General features: G+C 44.9%; 1 protein-coding gene across 3 annotated transcripts in view; it reads left to right on the plus strand.

The window, feature by feature from the left end:
• Window positions 1-12,762, plus strand: part of nhsl2 (NHS-like 2) — a 149,517-nt gene extending 136,755 nt beyond the window's left edge. For all 3 annotated transcript variants that reach the window (XM_084344653.1, XM_084344654.1, XM_084344655.1), the window contains exons 6-10: window positions 701-1,796; window positions 1,920-3,096; window positions 3,190-3,499; window positions 4,305-4,422; window positions 5,130-12,762. In XM_084344653.1, the coding sequence (XP_084200779.1) occupies window positions 701-1,796; window positions 1,920-3,096; window positions 3,190-3,499; window positions 4,305-4,422; window positions 5,130-5,469 (3,041 nt within the window). In that variant the 3' untranslated portion in view covers window positions 5,470-12,762. The remainder of the gene's footprint in view (window positions 1-700; window positions 1,797-1,919; window positions 3,097-3,189; window positions 3,500-4,304; window positions 4,423-5,129) is intronic.
• Window positions 12,763-13,637: the final 875 nt, after the last annotated feature.

Genomic DNA, 13,637 nt, shown 5'->3' on the forward strand with positions numbered 1-13,637 from the left:
AAAGATCCATCGTCAAATGATTTTAAAAGCAAGCAAGTTGAGTAATCTAATGGTCGTTCATTAACTCTGGTGTTTGCTATACTAACATGATTTAGTGATTGGAGTTCAATTCTATAATGGCTCTGTAAATTACAGTAGATTGGGGGAAATTTGGCCCAGGTCTGCGTGGTAAGGGATATCCCAAACTGGCCTGTCTGGTCTGATAGTAATATTCATTTCTGATGTATACTTGTCCAGAGAAATACTGCGGTTTCTTATTATTAAAGATATTCCTGAAGAAGATCAGAAGACTGAGTTTATTCTGTTCTCTACAGGAGGCCTTTAGACATTTCTGTGCATTTGAGAAACATTTGTGTGCATTAGTGGCTTTATTCTGACCTCATCTGAAAGACATACTGCTGTTATTGTAAACAAGCAGAGAGCTTCATGCTGTCAAAGGTGGTGAACTTTCTTCTTATCTTTATATTTTAAACTTTTCAGGAGGTTGGTTGCTGTAAAGTCAAGTAGCCTTTCTAAAAGGGCAGCCATAAAATCCTGATTCCAAGAAGAGACTCTGTGTAGAACAAATAAAAAACAGAATGCGATAACTTACTAATCCTTTTTGATTAGTTGTAGATTGACAGGAGCTGTGGTAAGTTTATGGTCAGGATAGTTTTTTCTGAAGAGTTTAGTTGTATTAATTCCCCCTTCTCTTCCACAGATAACACTTTGGAGCAGCGTGCCCTGGACCGACTTCACCCAGGAACTATGGACCACTCTGGGCTGCTGTGCTCAAACACTTCCTGGAACGGACCTAAGGGCTCCACCTTTTCTCCCGGAGCGTGGAACGAGCCTTACAATTACAGCATGAACAAAGGCCCGGCAGTTCCCCCCAAACAGCACAGCATCATCGGTAATGCAGGAGGGAAGCAGGACGGGGTGATGCTGGTGGGCTCAGGACAGTCGGCGAGCTCGCATTCCAGTTCATTCACATCGGTGACAAACTCTTCTGGGAGAGGAGGGAATAACATGCCGGGGATTTCACTGGCAGCGGCCATGATGGGGAAGCGGAGTGAGACGGAAGGAGCTGCAGCGGATGGAGGCAGAGGAGGAGGAGGAGGGGAGGCACCAAGAGGGCGGGAGAGGTCGGCACGTTCGATAGCAGCGGCGAACGCCTTCAAGTTCCGGGAGCGTTCCCTTTCCACGCCCACTGATGCCGGTTCCTTCTGCTTTACAGAGGGAGGTTTAGACCAGCAAGACGGGAATATCTTGACCACAGGGAACGGGAATGCCATGGCGACAGCAAACCACCAACAACAGCATAATAACTTCCTGGGATTGGCTGAGAACTATGCCCTTCTCTACCCTAGAGGAAGCTCCGAGGACAGTGCCAGTACCACAGACACGATCTCCGTCACAGCTTCAGACTACAGCGGAGATGGCCGCCTGCGCCTACGCTCGCGCTCCATCTCACTCAAGAAATCAAAGCGCAAGCCGCCGCCTCCTGTGAGGAGCGTCTCTCTCATGAAGAACCTTGGAGAAGCCGAGGGGAGAATCCACCATGGTGGACTTTACCGGGATGGCCGGCCAAAGAGCCTGCACATCCCCAGGGACCACTTCCCAGACTTCCAGCCCGATTTTCTGCTGCCCAGCTCGTCGTGCTCCTCTAAAGCCAGTGTTTGTGAGCGGGAGCAGGGCCATGGAGCCCATGATGGACCCCCCAGTCTGGAGGTCCAGGCACCAGACAGGGAGGGAGAGACAGAGCTGACCTTCCCTACTCACTGGCAGCTGGGGGAGTGGAAGAACGATCCTTACAGGTAAAAAAAAAACAACCCAAAAACTACACTTTGTGACTTATCTTTAAGTATTCTTGAAGTTTGATAGGTAAAGATTACAAATAACCTGACTTCTGATCTCTTCTTTTCTCTTTTCCTCTCCAGGTCCCTCTCAGGCTCCAGCACAGCAACAGGTACCACAGTAATTGAATGTATGAAAGTCAGAGGCAGCTCGGAGTCCCTGCTTGATTCTCCCTCCACCTCCAGAGCCACCTCACCCTCACAGCTCTCCATGGAAACCGACATCAAAGCATCCTCCCCTTTCAAACCCCCAGGACTTATGTCCCCATCAAGTGGCTATTCCAGCCAGTCAGAGACTCCCACTCCAACGGTTCCACTAAGTCATATGGCAGGTCAAGGAACAGTAGGGACAATGGGGACAATGGGGACATTAGGGTGCAAGTTGCGCCCAAAGATCCCAGAAAGGAAATCATCACTGCCATCACCCAAGGACCCGACTGCGAGGTCTAGATTGTCCTTTGAGATGCCTGGGAATGCACATCTGGAGCTGTCATCAATCAAGCCAAAGCAAAAGGCCAGCAGACGGCATTCTGACACCTCGACAGCATCAAAACCAGGAAAAATCAGCCCAAGCTCTTCGCAGGCATTGCCTGTGGTTACCCAGAATGAGCTGAAGACGATTCGGCTTCGCTCTGTCTCTCGAGGCGACTTGGAGGATTGCCCTGATGGGGCGTCTGACACCATCGAGGAAGAGCAGCATGGCCGTGACCTAGGAGAGGACCCCAGCCCGCCACCCACCCTGCCAAAACCCAAACCACCTGTTGCTGTCAAGCCTCCGTTGCCCAAGCGGCCCCTTAACCTCCTCCTCAAGTCTCCTTCCCCATCCTCCACTTCCCCCCTAGCCCTTGACTCACCTCCTGGCTCACCTGTGGATCGACCCGTGCCCCTAGGCAACATCTACAAAGTCATGAAAAAACCCAAACCCAAAAAACCTCCGCCACAAACCCCAACAAGTCCTGGTGTTCTCCCAGATTATACCATGGTTCCACAAACTGCCAATGATCATCCATTCCTCCCCCATCCCCAGTCCCTCTTTGATCTCCCTCCGCTTCCAGACCCCCAGCCTCTCCTGGAAGACCCTGTGATGGAGCCTGAGTTTGATGCAGACCCAGAGATCCGTCTAGGTCCTGAGGATGGAGGCTCACTCCCCTCTCCCTACAGCAACCAGGAGGCCCCGGAGCTCCAGGACAAGAGCAAGACACTCCCCTCGAGGATGACAATCTCCTGCCTGGCAGAGCTGTCGGACAAAAAGAAACCCAAGGTGAGGAAGGCACCTCTCAGAAAATGCTTGATTTTAGGGGTATGCTGACTGTACTTGTGTATCGAATTGTGCTGATTTGATGCTTCTTTCCAGGTTCCACCTCCAGTCCCCAAGAAGCCGAACGTCCTGCTTCTTCCCTCTTCGGTCCACTCCTCCACCAATGGCAGCACAGAACGCCAGACGCCACAGGCCGACAGTCCTGTGGGTCTTCGGTCTCCTGTAGGAGCTTTCTCACCGGAGGAGTTTCCCAGTACTCCTAATGTTCCCGATATGGCCGAGCATGATGAGAACCACTTGGGAACAGACGAGGACAGCTCAAAAGAGTCGTCACTTCAGTCATCTCTGCAGGATTCTTCCCTCACAGAACTGGAAGGGAAGATGGCCAGCACTGGGATTGGGGCAGGTATGTTTAAGGAGAGGGTTTAGAAATTTGTCATTAGAAATAAGTATAACTTTTGGTCTGCTGTACTATATAGGCTCATGCTCTGGCATCCGTTGCACTGAAACTTTATTTTAAACTTTTAAGACTCTTACAAAGCTTATCAAACAAGAAGAACCACACTGAACATCTATGTTTTGAAAAGAAAAATTCTTATCCTATACCCTGTTTATAAACTTTAAAAACTAGTTTTTGTGTGCTTACACGTTAATCTAAAAATAAAACTATTTCAAAAAAGAAACCGCTTCTTTGAGTGTTAAGCTTTTTGACCACTCGAGCCCCTACGGAGTACTCTTAATGCAATAAACCCGACCATACATGCAGTATTTGCAAAACACATTGCAATAGCTGATAAATACTGTTTGATCTAAGTCTTGATTTCAAACTCCTAACCGTACTCTTATCATTTTATATGCATGATCTTAATGGCAGCCTGCCAGAGCTGCTACATTTGATTAAGATGTTTCCCTGCTGTGATTGACGCATAATCTCCTGATCCTGCCAGAGGAGATTTTGCAGAGTTTGAAGCCAAATTGCTCTAAAATTGGACCAAAGCAAAACACAGTTGTGCCCACTGTTTTTAACAGTGACGGTGACATTTATCATTATTATCCAATTATTACCTGATTATGTGCATAACTGACTCAGATTTACTTTAATTGCGAGGGACATGCATATGTATTATCAATATTGGCTTTTACAAAACAACAGTTGAACTAAAAATGTGTAATATAAAAAAATATTTGCCTGATTTCTCTGTCTTGCTCAGATGACTCGGCAGCCAATGAGAAGATGGTACTCCACATCGCCGAGGAAACAGATGACGTCTTGTTGGCCAGCACGCCTGCAACACACACCACGGAAGACCTGTTCACTATTATTCACAGGTTTGCCCACATGTACACACACACACATGCATTCAATCCACAATTCATACATATTGTACCGTACTATTGTATTTACAAACAATGCTGGGAAGGTTAAGCAGTACATCACAGTCTTTTCTGTTTTGACAGTACACACTTATTCTCGCACCACAAATGGTCTCAGCCAACACCAAGCTCGTCTGCCTGCTTATTATAACCCAGAACATGTAACGAAAGACGCATTGTCTTGTTGAAAAGGTGTTAGGCGGTCGTAGCATAAGGTTCCCTAGCAACGGCTACATGTATAGTGGGTTACTGCACGACCAGCGACTCTTATTTTATCCTTTTTTCTCTGAATCTCTCTCTCTCTCACACACACACATGCAAAACCATGAGAAAGCTAGTCTCCAAGCAACAAGTGTTCATGATTCTACCTTGCATGATGCTCAAAATAGCTTGAAAGACAGAGAAGAAAAGGTGAGCAGGGGAAAGGGAAGGGCAGGAGTTAATGTTTTCATCTCTTACAAGAAAGGATGGAGTCCCTCATGTACTTACATAGATTTTTTTATTCTCTGAAAGGAGACATGTCAATGTAAGTTTGACTTGTGTGGCTTGAAGAGAAAATTTATGAATCGAAAAAGCAGCAAAGGTTGTGGAATTTAAATGTTGCTTCTTTATGTGTCAGTTCTCTTCCTTTGCTTATTATCTTTTCTCTTCTCATCGCCCAGGTCCAAGCGAAAGGTTCTAGGTCGCAAGGAGCCGTCGGACTCCTTCGGCAGCCGTCAGAGCCTGGTGTCCCCGGTGAAGCACAGCACCAGCGGGAGCGACCTCCGAAATCTGACCTTGGGCAGCAGTCAGAGGTCGAGCTCCCGCAACGAGAACTTCATGGCCCTGCTTCAGAAGAAAGGCAGCAAGTCTTCCAGCGGAGGAGCCAGAGTCTCTGCTATGGAGCTTCTCAAAAGCACAAACCCTCTGGCACGGCGGGTCACAGAGTTTTCGTCGACCTCGTCGGCAGCCGGCGAGGGAGGAGACGCGGCATCCGGGAACGAAAAACCAAACGATCAATGAGTGGAAGTACCGTTAACGGATGTTTACCAAGTCCGTTTGCTGTTGACAAAGCTACCAACCAATTCTACAATGTGCCATCCACTGCAGATGGGGCCCAATGACTAACATGTCCAACCGGATCGCTCCAACTACTGATTGACCATTTGCACTGTCCAATCGAATTGGAGCACACTTTTGGACAGAATGGTCCCTCCCATGGTTGAAGCGCCATTGTTCCCAGTCATACCGGTCCCTGTAGGAAAGCGAGAAATCTGCGGAGCAAAGTTTGTTTAATTGTCATTCAAAGATGGAGGTTTAAGGTTTCGACGCTGAATTGTGTTTTCCTTGTTGGGGAAAACAAGGAAAACGTGTGTGGAGACTGGATGGAATCATGGATGGTGGTGTAGAAACTGGGAATATAAGGATATACAGTGGATATCTTCGCTCCTGGCACCTTCTGGATGAAGACAACAAAAGTCCCTAATGACGACAATGGTCATTTATATGAATCTGTAACCAATACTGATCCACTAGGGTACCACAGAGGATCAGTAATCAATCCATGAAATGAATCCCTGAAAAAATGGAATAACTTTCAACTGATTCAACCAAAACCCTCCAATCAGTAGCGCTACAGCACCGACACCTGTAGACCTACATGGATTGAGAGGTAAATCACCGATGAGTGTGATGAGACACCTGAGAAGGCAAATGTGTCCAAGATCTCGGACTGTGTCTTCTCTCTATGGTGAACGCAATACCATAGCAGCCATCAGCACGTACAGAACATCCCGATTCGAGAGGATGAAGCGCAGGATTTACAAAGAGAGAAACCACATGGGGGCTTTGTGCCACCAAAGATGAGGCATGAGCGCGTCACGGACGTTGCCGCTCATGCTACGAACGCGAACCTTCACAAAACATTCCACAGAAGCACCCAGCGAACGGACGACATTTTGGAACGCAAGCACTTTTCTTTTTCCTTGGTGGTCGTTTACATGGCGCGAATTTTGAGTTGCTCTTTCTTTTTCTCATTAATCATATTTCTACAGCCTTTATTTAGATTTTTTTTTTTCCATTTATTTTTCCTACACATGCTAGATGGCCATATACTGTACATGTCTAACTGGATTGTACTATACGAATCGTGTACAAAGATAAATGTTACGCATCTATCAATATCATTTGTGGACACGGAGACTAAAAATAGTGTACAGAGCAGCAAGCAGCTTGGACTACAAACTGCCCACACGATGGAGGGAAAACACACACTCAAACACACACACACACACACACACACACAAAGAGACTACGGAGTAATGCCATGGAAAACAAACAGAACAGACCTATCTACAGAAGTGTGTGTGTGCGTGTTCATACGAGTGTAGATGATGAAATCTCGCCTGTGGAGTTTTCTGTACGGAGAGTATGAAGCAGGCCTGGTTATTAAACAGGGTTTTTATTCATTGCGGTCTCTGGTGATGGGACCAAAGGACTGTTAAAGACTACAAACAGACCAGAGGGGACCTAACGGTGTGCATGCGTGTGTGCCTGCGCTTGTGTGTGTGTGTGTGTGTTCATATGTGTGTATAGAGGGAAGTGCCAAGTTGGAGACAGCGTGAGAGGAAAGAAGTTTGTGTTTTTGTGCACGTCCTCCCTACATGTGTGTTGTGTGTGTGTGTGTGTGTGAATGTGTGTGTGAATATGTTTGCGTGTGTGTGCATCGTCACCCTGCACTCCCACCACCTGCATTTCTTGGGACAGGGGCAGACGGGTAAGGGTTAGTCGTGAAGCGGCTCCCAGCCCACACGGGAACCCAAAGGGAATCCGGAACCAACGGGATTCCGGAATCAGGAACTAGTGGATTACAAAGGGCGAAAAAGGATTCCGGAACCCAGAGGCACAGTTTGGACTTCCAGAACCTCGCGACAGCGCCGCAGCTCCGGCCGGAGAGTCGGGGACCGCGGTGTCGCCGTGGCGTTGCGGAGCCGAGCGGTTTGTTCTGACCTCCTCCGTGCACGTTTTCACACTCCCGCTCTTCGTCTCAGAGGGTTTGCGCCTCCTCCTTTCCGCTCGTTCCTCTCCTCCTCCTCTCATCCCTGCTGGAGCGCACACTCCATCTGTCTCTCTGCATATAGCATCTTCTCTCTTCTGGCACATACAGTAGCACACTCCCTCCCTCCCCTCTTTCTTCCCGCAACACTACAACCTCTCTCGGCTTTCACACATACTGTAGCATCTCTATCCCTTTCCCTCGTTTCTTACTCTCAGACCCTCCCCCATTGTACGTTAACCTTCCCATCTCTTTTCTCTCTCTCTCTCTCTCTTCCTCCTCTCCACCCCTCTGCATTCAGTCTATGCATCTGAGCTTGGCAGACGACACGACACCGGATGAATGTCAATGAACGACTGTTAAGAAAATAGATGCTGTGCTTAGTTTGAGAGTGCAACAAAACATCTTTCTATCAGCGCTTATCTTCTGCCTTCTCTAGTTCTCGTTCTCTGAGTTTTTATACTTTTTTCTTTATCTTCCTTTCGAGGATCCATGTGACATGGAATTAACATGGAGGAATGAAGGAACGGATCTGTGCACAAACACAGAAACAGGCAGGGTTTGATTGTGTTTTGGCATTAAAGGACCTAGCCTTTTGGACTGTGAACGAAACACCCCGGTGGTCTTTGACCCCTCTGACCGACCCTCAGTTCTTGATCACTGCGTGGATGGTCTGAGAATGCTGGATTAGCAGTGGTTCAGCTCTAACACCTGACTTTTCCCCCTGCATGGACAGACCTTGTGGCGGGAGGAGGGAACCTTTCATCTCTTGACTCCCAGTCGGCAAACTATCCCTCGGTGCTATTGAGTCAGAGCTCCCCCTGGTGGACGGAAAAGGAGGAACCACACATAACAACGAGGAGAGTAAAAAATAAAAAAAAACTCCTCCACACACATCTCTCTTCCCTACAGTCCTTCAGGTATTCCATCATCCTGAAAAAGAAAAGATTTTAAAAATGCATAAATTATCACCATTTATGATGACTAGTCAAGTGACGCTTGTTTTAAATATTTAGTGAATGAAAAAAGATAAACCTATAAAACTCTGTGTTTGTTTGCCTTGTATACTGAATTATGGGTGTGTTGCTGCAGCGCCCACTGTGTTTTTATTTTATTTCATTTTATATATTTTTTTTATTTCAGCTGCCTTGGTGGTACACACGCAAACACAACCTTTGCAAAATCTGACCAAAACAAGAGTACAGGTGTTAAAGGGAGCATTCATTGATAAAAGTTGGGAAATCTGGTGTTACCGATGATGCGTGCCTCAAGTGACTCAGATATATCCAGTGTTTAAATATTTGCCCAAATCTGCATTCATACTGTATACACGTATGCAGAGTATAGCAGTCAGTGATACTTTTCCCTTGTAGAGCAATATCCCTCAAATTATCTGAGATCAGATAAGTGACAGTGGAAGGGACGCCTAAGATCAAAAAACTACAAAAAAATTGTATGAACTAAACTCACAGATTTTACTCAAAGTATGGGAACAGAGAAGAGATAAGGGTACAGTGTTAGGAGAGGGAGCGTGTGTTGTTTCAGCACAATAATTGCAGGAATAGTTTCTTATTAAAAAGTAATATGTGGTGTGTAGACAAGTGCATCTAAGAGACCAGATGCAAGAATAAAATGTTGGCATTTTGCATTTCTGCAAATCACTGATAAGTTCAAATGTGTGGTTAGGTTTAGGCCAGATAACTACTTGGTTAGGGCCAGAAAACATTGTTGTTTTGATTAAAATAAGTGCGTTGCTTCAGTTATAATTACAGTAATGTCACGTTACTGTGTTAGTTATTGAAAATAACTCACTCTGGACTTTTATTTACACACTGAACACGAACAGCGGTCTCCTGAATTAAACTGTTCAACACTGTGTTCCAACATTTGTTAGTGTGAAACCACTACGTATTTCTAATGAGACGTCAAAGCGTGTTCCAGCCATCTTTGTGGCTACAAAACAAGTATTTTAAGCTAAAACATGATCTTTCCCGAACACTGACCAGGTGTTTTTTATTTATGTAGCCCCAAACCACAATCACATTGCTCAGTGGGCTTTACAATCTGTACAGTGAACAACATCCTCTGTCCTTAGACCCTCGATTGAGGAGGAACACTTCACAGCACAGAATTGAAAATTGAATCCAAAGAAACATATCAGTGCTTTGCAGAAATGTACATTGCCGATATTTATTCTGGCGCTAGTGTTGTCTAAAAACTGGTGTATAAAAGGCGAGGCTGTCAGGAAGAATGTGTCACTTCCAGCATGTGTTCGGGGATCAACAAACCACATTGTTGTTTGACTTGTTCCTTGAGTAAACAGATGGCACATTTGCTTCGGCAGTCTGCGATGGGTAGAGGTAGAGGTACAAAGAAACATATGGGTATACTGGTAAAGAGGGTGCTATCCCTTTTTTGGGGGATATAACCATTTAATAAAGAGAAGATCATTTAATATTTTGCAGCTTTTACACATATTTCTCCGAGGCAGAGCTGCACCCGAGGCAGGAATAATCTCATTGGTTGGGTTAATCATCAATGGGCGGCGCTAGAGAACCTGTTGGGACATTACTGCCAACTTGGTGCCATATTTTTGCTACTTTTTACTTCGACTAACAACAATCTTTGTGGCCCTTGGTGTATTCGGATGATCCTTCTCCCAGCGTGAGAAGCTAGCTGAGAATATAACAGCCTGAAAAGCAGCTCTGCCTCCAGGAAACGTCTGTAAAGCTAAATTACCAATCTCTAGAATAATGTTGACAACATATTATATTGAAAATGACATTTCTATAAAGTGTGAAAAGAGAGCTGACACTCAGAAATATATTGAATATTTAATCCATTATCCCTTCTTTCTGAGGACAAATCGGGGAGAGAGGAAGGAGGGGAAAATGATGGCGTGGAGCAAAGGTTTGATTGTGCTGAATGTGGGGATTACCACCACATACTCCATCATCTTTTCCTTCACCTCCTCCCTCCTCAGTCGTCGTGTGACTCAGAGGAGTAATCACGTTAAAAGCTTTTCCCTCTCTCTCACTCTCTCGTTTTCTTGCCTGCAACGTGATAAAAGGTACGGGGAAAGAACAGAAGAAGGTACAGAGCTCTGTTAATTAATTTGGGGGTTTTTGACAGTCGGTCTCTGCAGATGCAGAAGAACAGCAGCCTGCTGCTAAGAGACGGACAGTAAATAAAAGCTGTGTGAAAAAAGTTACGTTGGAGTTCAGACGAGGATCATTTTCTCTAACAGGTCGTTCATCTGCGAAAGCTAAACAAGAGGGGGTTGTATAACCTGTTCAGGGATTTTTTAAGTATAAGGAATAGAGCTGTTGGAGGCCAGACCAGCATGAACAAATCAAACATCCCTTCAGACTTTAGACTGTTAGATATAATCGAACACAAGTTGTCTCGGTACACTGAGCTACTACATAAGTCTAGACTGTTACTTCACCAGTTTGTGAAGCAATCTACCACGAATTGCGCAAGAAATTGAAATAAAAGTAGCAAAACCATCGGAGCAGATGTCTGACTGGAGTACAGCACAAGCTTCTAAACACAGTGGGACAATTACCTGCATGAGTTGTGAATCAGTTTGCCAGGTGACCGAGTATAAAGAGTGACACATCTGCAGAACTGAAGGGTTGATAGACGAGTCGAACACGAGACTTTCACACAGGAGAAAACGTACGTAGCGTACTTATCTTACGCAAGTAACGTTTCACGATTTAAATTCTAAAGCGAAAATGAATCGTAATGACGTTCAGTTTCAATTATAGAAACCAAAAGTAGGATTGGTGATTCTTCGAAGAGAAACAAAAACAGCACTCGCAGTGAGTGTGCGGTGCGACAAATGTAAATGACTTGTTAGGACATAAAACCAATAATCTGTCGATCTTTACAAATCAACACTTGATTGACATGGACGCAGAAACATGTTTCGTAACAATTTCCTAACAATTTCGTGCCTAAACCTAACTAAATTGCAACCATTGCACAGCGCCTGTCACTGATACTCTCCTGTGGTCATATTTGTAGTTTTGGCAGTCGTTGGCTAATGACCTGTTCTTGTTTTTAGGTAGTGGACGAGTGTCACTGACTTGCGACGATCACTAATCACACCTAAACTCAAACACCTTTGGGTAAACTGCCCCTTTTTCGGTCAGCGTGTGGTCTGTGATCACAAGTTTGGGCTCTTTTAATCAACAAAGTTCTAATTCTGCTTCTTCGAGAGAGTGAAAGAGGGTGAAAAGATGAGCAGAAAAGAGGGGTGATGGTTGCAGATTTGGGCCGAAGAGTATATTTGTGTCAGGAGTGCCAGAGAGGGGGCGGTGTTTACAGTGTTTGGACATTTCAGGGGCACACCAACAAAAAACACTGATGTCCATCTCTGTAAACTCCACCCTTTTGTCACTTCAAGCAACGTAAAACAAACATCCCCCAAACTCAATTGTAACCCCGGTTCAGGGGCTGTACAGGCAGCTTATAAAGACACAGAGATGATCATTAGAGAGACATAGAGAGAGAGACAGACAGAGTTATTTGGAATTATTCTATTTTTGTTATGCCCCCGATTGAAGAAGACATATTTAAAGGAATATTCCGTGTATGTAATGAATAACCTCTGTTCCCCATCCAGTGGTGTGATCTGTAGCTGCGAGGTGGCGTCACACACAAACGCTTCCCTCCGCAGCTCTGCGATGCCAATGTGATGAAATTATTATATCATTATAAATAAATTATTTTTCTTGCTTAAAAAAAAAAAAATGTTTGTGTGTGTTCTCTCTGTTGTTTGTGCTTCGTGCCCCACTTGTCAGCGAGGTCACCGTCTGAATCCATATTAATGGGGTTTTTTTCCCCGGAGAGGCAACAACTCTTCTGTTAATTGGGTGTCTCTGTCGACACGGTGGAGCAGGAGACGCCGACTAAAACACTCTTGATCCAAAGTTTAATCAATGTGTACTTATTAAGGCTGTTTCGTCTCTGATTCCAGAGCAACAGACCAGCCTTCAAGCTTTCTTATTATTAAATTAAAAACCTTGAACATCCTTTTGGACAAATTTCTCCTAAGCTGACCTGTCTTGGATAACTTCTACATAAGTAGGTTTTTAAATTATTTTTCTAGACCTGAGGAAAGTTTTGCAAATATTCAATGATAGATCATAAATTCTCAATAAAAAGAGCGACCTTGTTCACAGTCCTGGTAACAGTTCATCCAAGGGAAAATGCTTTTTGGTTAAATACCGTAAAGAGAAGTGAGCTGCGAGAGGAGAAAATGTATCAGTCAAGTTATCAACAGTGAAGTACTGGCTGCTTAATCTGCATTAAAATGTCTAAAAACAACTAGACCTTTGTTATATATTTTTTTGAGGTGTGTACTTATATTATCCCAAATGTTTCCAACAATGTTCAAAACCCCGAAATCCACAAATTTACTTCAGGTAATGGTGCGTTTCATTACGTTTGCCTCTTCCAGGATATAAAAGCTGGAGAGAGAGTCTGAATAAACCTTTAAAAATACACCTGAACATGGAGGTCACATACGTGGATCACTGCTGCAGTCAGGTTGATAAACAGGAGTGAAGATAAATCCACTTTTTAATCCTAAAAGTTTAAAAACTAATCTCTGAGCTCTCCTCTCGTTGGTAGTCCAGAAACTCTAGCCGCTGTCAAGCAGCAGAGCCCTCCACACTCCGCAAACATCTTCTGTTTTGTTTTGATAGAGAGCCCCCTAGTGGCAAAAGTTACGTATTGTACGTTTAAGCAGCGCCACTGGACTGTTCACAACATGAGCAAATGCCGCAAAACGGCGAGGAGGTACGACTCAACATCAGTCGTAATGGTGGAACTTGAAGAACCTAATATTTTCTTAGGTGGTACGAATCATTCTGACATCTATAAATGACTCATCCATCGTTAATTTGGGATCTCTGGGCTTGGAAAACTGCTACGGAAACTTGGACGAGCTGTACGGAGCCATATAACTTAGTTTTAAAACATCTACTTCAGTTGTTTAGGAGAAAGTTGCAAAGCTCTTTTGACGTGAAGCTCCAGAAATGTTTCACCTGACTTTCCATCAGCGTGAGGCCGAACTGTTCCTTTAAGTTGTATCTGTGTTCACATACTGTCGCAGCTGCGGGGA

Source organism: Pagrus pagrus (genome assembly GCF_965226575.1).
Source record: "Pagrus pagrus genome assembly, chromosome: 22".
Lineage (NCBI taxonomy): Eukaryota > Metazoa > Chordata > Actinopteri > Spariformes > Sparidae > Pagrus > Pagrus pagrus.